The 13,714-nt window shown below is 50.4% G+C and overlaps 2 protein-coding genes across 2 annotated transcripts; both read right to left on the bottom strand.

Annotated features, from left to right (window-relative positions):
- Nucleotides 1-3,014: 3,014 nt before the first annotated feature.
- On the bottom strand, nt 3,015-5,102 carry LOC100904189 (uncharacterized). Its single transcript, XM_003744872.2, has one exon. It carries the CDS (start codon nt 4,929-4,931, stop codon nt 3,609-3,611), a length of 1,323 nt encoding a protein of 440 aa, XP_003744920.1. The 5' UTR covers nt 4,932-5,102; the 3' UTR covers nt 3,015-3,608.
- A 3,958-nt stretch (nt 5,103-9,060) lies between these two features.
- Nucleotides 9,061-11,970, bottom strand: LOC100904517 (solute carrier family 35 member G1). Its single transcript, XM_003744792.2, has 5 exons — nt 11,474-11,970; nt 11,017-11,237; nt 9,928-10,200; nt 9,336-9,767; nt 9,061-9,227 (listed from the first exon to the last, which is right to left on the bottom strand). The coding sequence occupies exons 2-5, from the start codon at nt 11,103-11,105 to the stop codon at nt 9,068-9,070; spliced, it is 954 nt and encodes a 317-aa protein (XP_003744840.1). The 5' UTR covers nt 11,106-11,237; nt 11,474-11,970; the 3' UTR covers nt 9,061-9,067.
- Between the last annotated feature and the right edge of the window lie 1,744 nt (nt 11,971-13,714).

Genomic DNA, 13,714 nt, shown 5'->3' with positions numbered 1-13,714 from the left:
CCTTCGGACGAAATCATAGCGATTCTGGACGACTCTCAGAATAAGTGGACTCAGCGAAATTTTCGCTAGGTTTCTGTCCGCCGAAACCCGGAGGAGACAGCGAAAACTCGACGGACAGGCGGAATAGGAGAGTGATGTCGAAAATCTACGCTGTATCAGGCTTCGATTCGCCAACGCGGGGAGCAGTCACAGGTACGACGCACACTAGAGTACGGACTGACTTCGGAGACCGGCCTAGACTTCATTCGGCAACAACGGAGCGAAAGGAGAAAAACAAATATCTTTACCTAATCACCACCAACCGAACTGTGATCCGCGATAATGACACACGCGAATCGATGCCGCCTTTCGGAGGAGAAAAAGTACTACTCACTGAAGATTGCTATCAAACCACGGATCTCATAGCAGCATGGGGCGGGCCAAACTTGAAGCGGAAACGATTCCGAAGGTCGGAAGAAACAAAACCAATTCCATGCTGTCAACAATGTGGCCGAGCGAATGCGAATATACAACTCGCGCCTCCGAGAGTCGTATTGGTGATGGGTTCTCTCGATTCTGAGCTCAGACTTCGAGAGTGCGCCCGAAAATCTGGACTTGAGAGACATATCCGAGACGCCTGTACCTTTAAGGACAGTCGCGGGAGTGTCCACCGTATGATCGGGACGTATCCATCATGGATGAGATAATTTATAGAAACGGCCGAGAAGATGAAGTGAAAAAAACAGGTATCGCTGAACAAATCCCCAGTAGAGGACCCTACTTTAGCTATTCTACGAAAAAACGAGTAGCCTCACGAAGAAACTTGACGGATTTCCTCCGCGATGAGACCTGTGTGAGGTGTCACGGAATATCGAGGATTTCTTCGGGTACACCGATCGGGTCTCTCTGAGAACCGGAGCTAATCAGTGGTCGAATACGAGAGGAATCGCTTCTGTAGTTCCCGGAAAGGACTTGGAGCGTATTCGGTCATCGCAAAACGTGGTCCCTGTATTTTTTCATGGAGCTAATTTTTCACAGAAGGATATCGATTCGAGGAGATCCTCCATGCGGAAACTAGTGATCCATCGTCGCGATCTTTTTGTATTTTCTGATTCCCCTGGATTCAGGCATGGGGACCTTTTCAAGCGGGAGCGGGTCTCCGGAGGGGAGCTCTCCCTGACCGAGAACGCCCAGCTGAGGAGCACCGCCTATTCGCGCTGCTTTTTGCCGCAGTAGTTTTGGAATTCACAATCTCGACCGAACGGAGGACTTTTCTAGGAGAGGCTCGGCCGAATAGGGAGGATTTGTTTCATGCACACATTTCACACATCACCGCGACATTCTGATAGTATTCGGAGAGTTAAAGTTCTCGAATGAGTTGGATGTACATTGTGTTTTTATCTCCCATATAGGTTTTGATTGTTGAGCAGTTTGCATTTTTCAATTGTGAAACATCGATTAGCCTTGGTCGATATTCTTTCGAGGTGCGGCGACCGAGGCTCGTTCATTTTGCCCTTCATTTGCGATAGCTTCAGTTTTTCAAAACGGGCATCCTCTCTATAAAAATGGTCCGACCGGGCCAAATTGTGACGGAAAGATTCTCATGTTCCTTTTATTCCGGTGGCGAGTGTATAATTCTCTCGACGTTTGTGGAAGCGCCAAAAGGTCTTGCTCGAGTAAGTCCTTCTCGGAGTCGGCTCGAAATAGCGGAATCGACTGTTCAAAATTCCCTTGCGGCTACCGATTGCTTAGCGGAGCTCCCGTCTCTTCGAGAGCCCTCTTCTTGAGGGACGCGATTCCGAGCTCAGCTGTTCTCCTTTTCGAGTTTCCCCGGCTTCCATGTACACATGATCGAGTTCGGCTCCATCGTAATGAATCAACAGTCAAATGTTCACTGAATTTCCCATTAGCTTGATTTTCTCTCCGTACTCTGAGTTTTTCCGAAACGCATCAGGGATTCTGATAACTCTAGAGGAGGAATATTCGAAGTGTATCGTCTATTGAGAATAAGAGGGAAGGAGAGAGAGCCAGACAGACCTAAAGAGAGAGTGTCCGAGTCGGATGTGCAGAGGAGAGAAGGTATGCCAATGATAGGTGAACGGGCAAAAGTATAGAAACAACTGTAACTGTGACGAAAATGAATAAAAGCAGACTCGAAAATATTGGAAACTCGACCACTTATTCGGTTGCGAGCTTATCATTGAGCCGACCCTTGGAGGTCTACAATCGTTTGGGGGTGGAAGTGAATCAGAGGAGAGACCAGAGACGGGGCTGATCGAAAGAATCTCAGGTGGGCATAGCTTCGGGATACAGGGATACGCGTTCCTTCGGGGCGCCGAATCCGTCCCGGTGTGGATAAGAAAAGCGAAGGAATTCGCAGAGCAGCGTTCAACTCCGATGATTCCAGACCCGTGAGAAGCGTCCGCTGACGCTACTCTGGTAGCGAGAATGAAGATGTCAGGTGTTATAGAAGCTTGATAGCCAGTGACCAATACTAGGAGCGCGCTGCGCTTTTGTCGCTTTCCATTGAGCTCTGCCCCCGCCTCACTTCAGTGTATTAGCATCGCGACATTCCACTCCCCGCAAAGAACTGCGGGTTCCGACCAAGATCGAGCGAACAGGTTGATATCGAAGTCAAAATTCAGGGAAAAGTACCATACGATTGCAGACGCTGGCTGCAGCTCACCGGAGAGCTCCTCCTTATCGATTCGATGTGCTTGATTTAACTTTCGTCATTACTGGCCCCTACCCCTGTCAGAAGATGTGCTTTTCGAGCAAGAGCAAAGTCTCCATTTTTCCATAATGGAAGAAATTAGTGCGCACAAGGAGGGCACCATCTCGTATTACACTGAGCTCTCGGCTGAGTCATTTCAAATAGACGGGGTCAACTCCGAAACATCAGCTCGCCAGGACGTGTGTCTGCGAGCAGTCAACAAGGGACATGAGTTCGTTGAAAATATGTCCGAATAGTATCGGGATGAACTGACATCGGAGCCGCGTAAGATAAACAAGGAATACTCGTTCTGATCGGACAGACACGGAGGTCGAGTTTATTCTGCTGTGGTTTGGAGTTCTTTGTACAACGTTGAAACGTCGAATGCAGAGACATCGGAGCGCATTCCCGATGGCCACCGAGCTGATTCATCGCTTGACGTCTCTGTCAACATGGACCGCAACAGCGCCCGATCCGCGACGGATCTAACCCGTACCATCCATTCGAATCCATCCTCAAATGCCGCGATTCTCTGAGGCGAAACACTCTAACGAGTAACATTGTAATGTTAACAAATCGGTCGGGACATAAGTCATTTCGGGCCCGAAAACCGTTTCCGGGCGAAGTATCAACCTTTCCGCGGAGTCATGTCGAGCTCGGGGAATTTCGAAACTTCTTCGACAAAATTACTCCCGAACCTTATACGGACGTAAATAAAATAGGAACGCGACTTTCCGAGGACATGCCTTGCGGAAGAGCCTCTGCGCATCGGTTGCAGTCGGCGTGGCGAATTATTCAACCTCTGGACGGTCTTACGCACGATCGACGGGGGTGGGACTGACATCCGTGAAGTGACTCGATCGTCTTCTGAAAACCACTTGATCCTACCGAGTTTGGCCTCTCGGAGGAATGCGTCCTACAAGTCGGGGCGCAAGCGCGCGATTTGCTCTCTCCGCAAGTCGATCTCAGAAGTGTCTGGCAAGATCTGCACGGCATTACAGAAATCGAAGAAAATACCGTACTTATTAGAGTTTGTCTCCCTGATATGTGAGAGAGCCACCTCATCTGTTCTGTCCGGTTTGCAGCACACGTAGAGTACAATCGCCAGGATCCCAATCGTAGTCAGGCCGACTACCGCGACGACGAAGCGCTTGCCGAGCTCCTGGTTGACATCCTCATTCTTGAAAGCGAGCCAGAAGACGAGGCACAGTACGTTTTCCGAAAACGAAACGATGAAGAATAATGTGATGTAGATACGTTTTTTGAACTCAAACATCATGGGCCAGTACATCAGGGACGGTAGTCCGAACTGGAAGAAGCACAACGTCGCCAGGACGCCGTTGTTTTCGCGCCTCGGAACACTCGACTGACGGCCGTCTTCAATCGCTTTTGCGCGCAGCTCTCGGCGCACCCGTTTGACGATCCGGAAAATGAACACCGTTGCGACGGTTGCGTGGAGCAGGAGGACAACGAGAACCCAGTAGCTGATGACGGCGGACAAGAGCGCGAAGGCGATCACCCGGGAGGCACAGAAACATGTCCATCCCAGGTAGGAGAAGGATTTCGTCAGGCAGCCGTCGTCTTTCCTCTGGAGGCCTTTGATCAGTGACAGAACTGCGAGACTCGACGCTAGGATCTCGGTGTAGAATGCTCTTCCATGAGTATTTTCTGTCGCGACCATGGCCACCAGAAAATGCAACTGCAACAGCAGTTGGAAGAATCCAGCGTAAAAGTCCACGAAGAACTCCAACACGAAAGCGTCCTGCCTGATTTTCGACAGGTATTGCTTCTCCTTGGTCTCGAGAGGGCGCCAAGAACACGCTTGCGCCGCCGCGAAATGGAGCAAATCGATGTGAGCTTTGATCTGCCACGGGATCAGCAGAAGCCCTTTGACCATTTTCGTGAGAATGTCGCGTAGGCTGTGTTCCGAAAGTACGGATCGGAGCGTTTCGTAGACGGTGTATATCAGAGTGGGCGCGATGAGGCACACGACGGAAATGATGAGACCCAGTGTCTGCCTCTCCCGGTAATACTCTTTGGTGGTGGTTGAATCTTCGAACATTTTATTAAGATAGATGCCCAGATGGACAGCTGCCTCGATGAGGAGGAAAGAGAACACACATCTACAGTCCGAGCCGCAAAATTGAGGAACTTCGTGTTCCCACTCCTCTGCTCTGTCCTCATCTTCTCTGCCTCCGTCCATTTCTGGCCGCCGCTGATTCTTCGGAGTGGAATCCATGGGGAGCTGATGGATCCGAACTTCCGTCACGACTCTACGGGATAAGTGTCACTCGAGTTCACAGTCCCTGCTCGTTTATCACGCAGAGTGTCACCGAGATTATCTTCGTGGGCTCTGCATCTGACGAAAAGGAATCACTCATTGATCACGTTCTTTCGGGACTCGGAGCGGTCGCACCTTGCTTGGACGATTGCTCACTGCGCAGACGCCGGAAAAACGTGAGAGGGTCTGTGGCGAGTGGGGAGAGGAGTCGGATGCACTTGGTCACTTTGTTTCCGCAGTCGGAGCCACTCACTCTCCATCCACTGGAGACAGGACGAGAGCGACCCGAGAGAAATTCGGATGACGTCAAATGCCCGATTTCTTTAGTGTCCTCGAGTGTTCTGAGGTAGAGATCACAGGGCGTCTCTTGTAAGTGGACAGACTAGCTAGCTCACCTGTCGGGAGTTCTTCCGGGTACTATGAGATGACATAAACTTGGATGACTACGAGGTGCGAACAAAAAAAAACCACAAAGCTCGATGTTCATTTGAAGCAAGAGAAGCTCAGAGCAGAATCCGATACTTCACAAGGATAAGCTCAATCAAGTCACATCGATGGACTAGAGCGGTCTTCTCGATGATGGCTCTGACCGACACGTATACTGCGGAAGACGAACGGTTGAAGGCCCTGCGTAGGAATATAACATGATGGGGAGCAGCGAAGACTGACCGCAGGCGGCACGGATGGAACAACGAGTACCCTACTCGCATTGACGAGAGCAGGGAGGCCGCCGACTCGAAAATTCCGTGAGTAACTATCCAGCCCGTGGTATCAGAGCGCACAGCACGAAGGTCCGCTTGCGCCTTGGAGTCCCCCGTGAAATGAATTTCCGACAATCCATGGTGTTCAGCATCTGGGGTCTGGCGGGAAGGGACGCGATATGTTGAGATCGACAGTGATAGACTCGGAGATTTCGAAAAGCATTCGGTGCACTCTCCATCCTTGCCGATTTCGCTCGCCCTGGTTTCCGTCTCCGATTAGGATGGGGGCTACCAGTGAGACAATTATTATCAATTTCCAGTCTCGATCAGTCAAATGTTTCATCCGTGCACATCTCAGCTAGGCGAGTGGAATACGCATTCGGATTCCCCTTTGACCCCAAGGGAGAGAGTACGATAAGCTCTTCCGTCTGCCCATCGATACCACCATTGGAATCCTGATTCACCTGGGATTCTTCAATTATCCCACTTTTCACCCAGAAATCCGACGAGTACTACCAGGAGCTTGTAGGAGCTCTCTTGATAGCATCACCATTATACCATTACGGTCGGGCATCATAGCGCGAGAAATTGGTCGGAATCTCCCGTGTCCTGCCCGGACTCATTCATCGGTTCATAAGTATAGAATCTCTCCTCGAAACGGTCTCATAGAGATGTGTATGTCGAACCCTGATGATGGATCCGGTAAGCTCGGAAGCCATGGTCCGAGCATTCCGCGCCGTCCGCGCCTCCCGCGAGGTGCTACCTGGTTTGAACGAAGCCCTATTCCCCGTCGGCAGGTGACAATCCGGTCTGCGTCGATGCTAAGATCCGTTCCGAAGTCGCCGAGCACACCCGGATTCAATTCCATGCGTACCGATGTGGATCTGATTTCCTGCCCAAAACATGCTCATATCGTTATACCGTGGTTTGATTCGCCGGATCTGAGACAGTGGACTGAAGCTTGGACAATAATACCCGGACAAGATTCACCAATGATCTCAATCACCAAGACGGCGGGCAAGCGCACTCGTCTGTGGTCGTCATGCAAGGGGGAGTCTTTCAGAGCGTGATCTGAGGATGAGATCTTGGATCCATGCATTTGCACCATTCGAGGGCGACGATATGATCAAAAGACACCTGAGACCTCGCGAAGGGAACAGGGAACGTACATCAGTATCATTCAGAGTGAGCCGCTCCTTACATGATCTTTCTGCCCGATTCGCTCTACCCACTCGAAGCGAGGTCAAAATATTTGAACCTACGGATCTGTAGGTGCGGTCATTTCATCGAGAGATGACCAAACGGGTGAGGCCAGTAAATCATAGAGAACTTCTGAATGCTCCTCAGGATCTCAATTATCCCCTGATTGCTAGGTCTCATCCTCAAGGAAGGGAGTTTATGACCTACTGAACGTAGATGATAGGTTCATTATGCGGTGACTGCCGAGCATTGGGACTTCGCATCCCACAAGGAAGAGGATTCGAAGCCGAGCGATTACTTGATCACAAGCGGGCATGATGAAGAGACCGATTTTTCAAGATGGAAAGAAAGAGAGCAACGAACTATGTGGGTCGAAAAAACCAATGAATGGCGAACGAGTGGCACTCTTAGAGTGGAGGAGGAGGTGGGCAACGGAAAGTGGGGTAAGCGTTCCAACGAGAGGCAAAATGGTTGAATGGAAAAAAGCGAGCGAGATAAATGCTGATTGCAGTTTGAGGCCTCGTTGTAAAAAAATTCTCCACAGGGCAGAGGACGGCGGGCTGGCTGGCTGGCGGGCGGGCTGGCGGACAGGCGGGTAAAGAGAGGCACAGGTGGCGCGGTTCGGTGACAGAAAGATATCAGTCATCAACAGGGGGCGCGGGTCGGAACCCCCTTCATCAGCCGAGCGAGCAACGTCCGCGGATGAGATATAGCTTCGTTTTTATCTTTTTTTTCCATCCTTCGCGCTAACGCTCACCTCCCTGTCCTCTCCCGCAGAGCGTCCTCCACCTCGTCCTCCTACTCGATATCTTCCTCGAGATTTTTTCTCACCCTCAGCTTAGTGTCGACACAGGAAGAGACCACAAATCTGCGAGGTTCTGACAATGAATAATGTCACGAGCACTTGATCCCAATAGCCGAGATTATTTTGACAACGCCCTGGATCGCTTTCGAATAATTTCTAGATAGATGAGACCGATCTCAGCTTCCTGTAGCAGCAGCAGCAGCGAGTTTGAACCTCCTTTGGACTCCCCCACCGTGTGGACACAGGCCAACGCAGACTTCAGCGGAGTCGAGTGGTGGTGAAATGTTCCAAACTCGTGCGATCCTATTCTGCGAATTCCACCCCAAGCTCGAATTGCCAGCTTTTTTTAAGGCTGGCAGATCTCGCAAATGTGTCGGCTGAGCCCCTCGGGGTCAAAGTCTCTGGGACGAGGAAAACGGTGATTTAGTGTCAATTTATGCACAAAGACATCCAACATCTCCTCTACAAATTAGTTTCCTTTTTCAATTCGACTACGGGACAATTGTTCGATCCCTTATAGTCCTGGACGTTAGATTGTTACATCCCAAAAACGGGAACTCACTCAGCGAGGTTAAAGTAGGAAACACTCGAGACGTCCGTCTCAGACGACTTTCGGAGACCATATCAGCGGAGAATGAGTCTCTATAAATTACGGAATGTTGCGCGACACGAGTCGACGGAGAGCAAGAAGTTTCTTTGATGGGGGAAGAGGTGTTCTATCCGAAACAGTCGCATCGACGATCGGCGGTCGGGGGTTTATCAGAGGATTCAGTTTGGGTAGTAGGCCACATCTGGAGACGGAGTGCTGACGCGGCAATGCTGATCATGTCGAGTTGCCTGCTCCTCTGGCAGCTGCAGGTTTCGCATTGATCCAGTAGAGAGAGGTGAAAGTCAGCGTTTTGGAGCGAAGCTCCTCGAAATTAGCAGGGTTCGATGGGAAGTACCCTCGGTCAAAGCAATTTCCGATATGCTCTCGGATGTGAGTCTTCTCATCTACATTCGGGAGAGGAGGATTCCGGGGGTGAGCCAACGATGGAACATGGACTCCTCTCGGAAAATCAGGGTTACGATCATGCGGTGATTCGTTGTCTCGGGGAGATAATCCGTGGATAGGATCTAATTCCGATATATCCCTTGAGACTCCCACAAATATGAAGGTGGAATGACGAGAGACGAACACACATTTGACGGTAATTTGTATTTCCTCAATTCCGAGAGAACCGCCCGGGGAATTACTGATTGAATCCAGATACCTATCATGTACATTGTGCGCTTCATGTGGAATGCCCGGAAAGTTGTGAGAGTATCTCAGCTCTACGATGCCTATACTCCGGTTAAAGAACTTCTGAGATCAAATTATCACCACGCCCTCGAATGGGCGCCCTACTCTAGAACCTATGTATTATCACAAGTTGTTGTGCTAAGCGACAGGCCTTACACAGACGGCTCCTCTCAGGCTCTCCGATCGCTGTTTCCGTTCCGTACCGCTGCCAATTGTGATTCGGCTGTTCTGTTTTAATCAACGCATTTTTCTCATCGTCCCCATCTCTGCAAGCATGATGAAATGTGATATCGATCAGAGATCGGCGAGCGAAAACTGAAAGTCAAACTCTACGGGGTCACACATCGCTAACGGAAACCTGTCTTCAAACCTACGTTCTGAAGAAGCTGCGCTTGAAGGTGGAGAGGACCATGGCGAGGACGACTAGAACTGCGCCTGCGTAGGTCAGTGAAGATGGCGCGCTTCGCTGAACAGTTGCTTGCAAAATAAACGAGAACAACACGGTCGACGTCATGGAAATCGCGACTCTCGAAGAATCGGTCAGAACGCAGGCCATGGCGGGGAGATGCAGCTGCATGACCGAACACATTCCAGCGAGCGCGACATAACCGAGATCGCTGATACTCGGAACAACAGGGTTCTCGGTTGATGCGGCTCCGATGGCGGCCATGAGGAAAGTCGCTACGGAAGCGTACAGGGAGACCCACATCGCGCTGATGCTGCCCAAGTTCCGCAACCATATCAAGGCGACGGCGTTCGCCAACGCCGATATGAGAGTACTCGAGTACCCGATCACCTTCCGACTCCTGGGAATGTTCGACCAAAACATCAAATTAACGTCCGATTTCTAAGATGGCATCTCCAATATCACAGCCGATAGGCTCCCGCGAGAATTTTCGCGACCCTTCTGGAGAGATTCTGCCGGGAAGGGTGGGCATGCGAGTTTTCTCCATAGACAGAACTCACTGTTGCTCGAAGGAGATGACGCCGTTTCCCGCGAAACTCGGAAGACACACTGTGATGACGCCGGCTGTGGCCATGGCACACGCCAATGCTTTCTTCAGGGATCGTTCTCGTAGGAAAACACAGCCAAAGGCCGTCGTATAGATTGGAACGGTGTTCGCGAGGAGCGAGAACTCGGCCATCGGGAGCGAATTACTTCCTACGGCGAACGCGATAAACCTCGCGGCGAGGACCAAGGAGAGGAACACCAATTTTACGTGCGTTCCGAAATCGATCCTGTAATTAGAGCTTGCATTGATGCTGGTTTACCCGCAGGTACTCAGCGCCCTCGGGCTCGAGGTACTGAATGAGACCATCAATTTGTTAGTATGACTTGTAGACAGCATTTGGTATTCCTATCCTAGGGTGTTATGGTTTTTTCTCCGCTTCGAGGAGAATCAGGGTTCCGAAGGACCGGTCGACAGGGTGGATTCGGAGGTTTTCTGAACGAGCATCGATCAAGCAGGAATCATCATTATTCATCGCGATGGACAAGCACATAATGAATTCACCAAAAACTTGAATAGCGCTTTACCAGGCTATTGAAACCGAGCATTTCTCGAGCGTCAAAAGAAATGTTTTCTGAGAGATGTCGTCTGTAAATAAAGTACCGAGCACAATCATATGTCCAGACAAGCCGGAGAATATTCTCCCATCCTTCTAGCCTCGGATCAGAGAACTAATTCGCCTCGATTTGTCATCTTGAGAATCGATCAAGTTTCATGAAGAAGGTCAAGCTTCGGACTGAAACAATTCACAACGAGCGTTTTCTTCGGTATTGAAGATTTTATCTTCAAACCGATAGTTTCGCGAGAGCGTTATTCTGACAGCTCGGGGCGCAAGATCCCCGTGGTTCGATCCGGGCGTAGGATGAGTTCTCCGTCAGTATAGTCTTACGGACTTTCGATTGAGCCCCGATGCCTAGTCTCCGAAATGACGCAGCTAGATAACATCAAGGATGGGATTCCCAGAGGGGAAGTCAAACAACGGGAGATAAATTCATAAATGAACAGTGAGAAATTACTGATGTGCCCGCTCCGGGAATATACTTACTCGATTTGGCATCTGAAAATCCTGATCAAGATGAGCAGGATGACAGCAGCAAACAGAAACCTGAGCCCGGTAGCCTGCATCACGTCCATCGATTTCACAAAGCTACTCACCAGGCACCCGAGGGTCAGAAACAGGCCGGCAAGTACGCCTAACAGGGTTCCGGTAACGTGTCGAGCCCAGTCGCTGTTATGATTCTTTGATTCAAACCTCAGACCTTGTCTCTGTAGCAAAGGCGAAGGAGCATGCTCAGACTTAGAGAGCCCGGGAGAGCATTCGCAAAGTCTCTCGTCATTTTGGTTCTGATCGAAGGCGTCAATAAGAATCTCGACGGAATCTAATTGAGCACGGGGAGCCATTGCGGATAGGTACCTATTGAATCGTATGAATGGAACTGAAATCTCGATCATTCTCACTTAGAGAGCATACATATATTTCGAAAAGTCCTTTTCGAACTCACCGTAGACGGCGCACCAGTGTCTTGAGGTTTCCGTACCAATATCGATTGAGCCTAGCTGGTCTCCGACTGGGGATTTTTGCAGGGATCTCAATGGGGCGGAAGTCTCGCCCATCTCGCTACCCGAGCCATGGTCACGCAGAAACTAGCGAAGATGTCAGCAGCGGTGCTCTGAGGTGAGCTCGTCGTCGACGCTGAGGTCCGCAGGCCTCGAGATCGCGCAGAGCGACTCGACACAGTGAAGCTTCGACTGTGTTTTAAGATCAACCACAGCCACGTTCATGTCGTCATCCGAGGCGACCACGTATGTCTGACGGCTCGAATCGCCTAATTGTCTGTTTCTTTGTCTATCTCTTCACCACGATATCTCGTCTATCTGCGGCTGAGGGATTCCGGGAGAGGACGGTCTCTTTGACCTGTCGTTGTTGCTCACTCAGCTTATCGATGTCGTAAATTGAGTTCTCACCTGTCCTCCTCATGAGAAAATCCTCAGGAAGTCGAGTCTCATTCATCGACGATTTCGCGGCTCGACGCGCCGTTGAAATTCGAACATTATTATTGATGTCAGGTGAGGGGCTGCACAGTACACGACTCTCTCAATTTTGAGTCGTCCGCGACCTCGTTGAATGATCGTCGCAATAAGGGCCGACTTTTCCACAGGCGATCTTTGGTTTGGCGTGTCAATGATTTGAAAAGCATCGTTCGTAGTTCACAGGAGAGGTCCAAAACGTAACGAAACCATCACAATTCGGTCAGTCCTAGACAAGTCGATGAAGTCTGTGTTTTTTTCGAATTTGGACGAAATGCCCCGTAATCAAACGGACCTATCTTCTATATATCACACAAAGGGAGCTGGAAACGAGATATTGTGGAGCTCCTTTTTTTTCTGATTCCTTTCCTTGTTAGCATTCAGACAGGCATTTTCAATTTGGCGCGGCCAGCCCGTTTCGTTCCTCCTTGAGACAAATGACCTCATTTGGAATCGCCCGCCCCTTGGCCGGCCGGCCTGCCATTCCTCCCCGCTCAAGCGAGCGAGGGAGAGGGAGATATCTCTACTCCCCTGGAGCCCGTTGGCGAGCCTTCCTTATCCCCGTTTTCCAAACTCGACCCCTCCTCCATCTAACAAAGTTCATATTAGCTTTGAACTCCGCTCGAGCAGGCGTTGAAACTTGTGCAGCGATAACACCTTTGAATTCACTAGCTCCGATCGATCCGGCATCGCCCGATTGGTCGATCCGCTGATAGATAAAAACCATTCGCTCAGCGAATATCCAAAACAATCGTATGTTTTCTCTGAGGTCTGAATGTATCAAAGCGTGAAAGAACTATCTCAATCCAGATACGAGCCCTCCTAATCTCGGCACTCGAGAGCACTTTCCCATTAGAACTGCGTCGCTAGAGCATCGATTTCGGGAGCGAATCTCTTCCCGAGTCAGCGATGACCTCTACTCTGCGAAATCTGCGTCACACTCTTTGGAAGTCGGCGCTTCATTTAAATTTAGAATGAGGATGGAGTGAATTCTTTCAGGGGCATGGCAAAACGTCTCAGCTCAGCAAACGAGGGAAGGGACAATAGGGGCTCTGAAGGGCTGGCGAGGAGAAGGCGAAAAGGTCTATGGTGTGGTCGGGAAAGTGACGACGCTCTCTCAGCCGGGGCGGGTAGGGGGAGCTCGGAGCTTTGCTCCTTTTTATTAAAAATGGAATAGACATCGTTGCCCAACTGCTTGCCGACCGACGGGCGCAGAAAATTTCGGCGGATGTGATCAGAGGAAAGCCGACCATTTGGCCACACAGTGCCGCTGGCGGCACTTATTCTCGTTCTTCATTCCCAGTCAGCCCGGTTTCGTTTCTTTTTGGTGCTCCATGCGAACACACACTCCAAAACCCTGCCCCGTTTACTCTCGGCTCCTCATTACTCGGAGCAATAGGCTAACCCGCCGAGGAGAAATTCTCCAGAACTCGCTCGGCAGCCGTGTCGAGGGTTTCAGTAGTCGGTACCGGGGTCCGCGCCCCCTCCTTCCTCGTCCGATAATCTCTCTCGTTCTCTTCTGTGTCGATTGATATCCTCAAAAACCATCAAGGGATCATTATTCCCGACAGATCAAATATCTGATCTCTATCGATCCTCATTTCAGAAGACGCATATGTAAGACGAGCTAGCGCGTAACACTTCAAGTGAATGATGGTGTTATTATGAGACTTCGTTGACCTGGCTTTGAAGACGTTCCCAGACAGAACTTTACA

The sequence above is a fragment of the Galendromus occidentalis genome, unplaced genomic scaffold (assembly GCF_000255335.2).
Source record: "Galendromus occidentalis unplaced genomic scaffold, Mocc_1.1 scf7180000077475, whole genome shotgun sequence".
Classification (NCBI taxonomy): Eukaryota; Metazoa; Arthropoda; class Arachnida; order Mesostigmata; family Phytoseiidae; genus Galendromus; species Galendromus occidentalis.
This window is presented reverse-complemented; position numbering and strand designations above follow the sequence as displayed.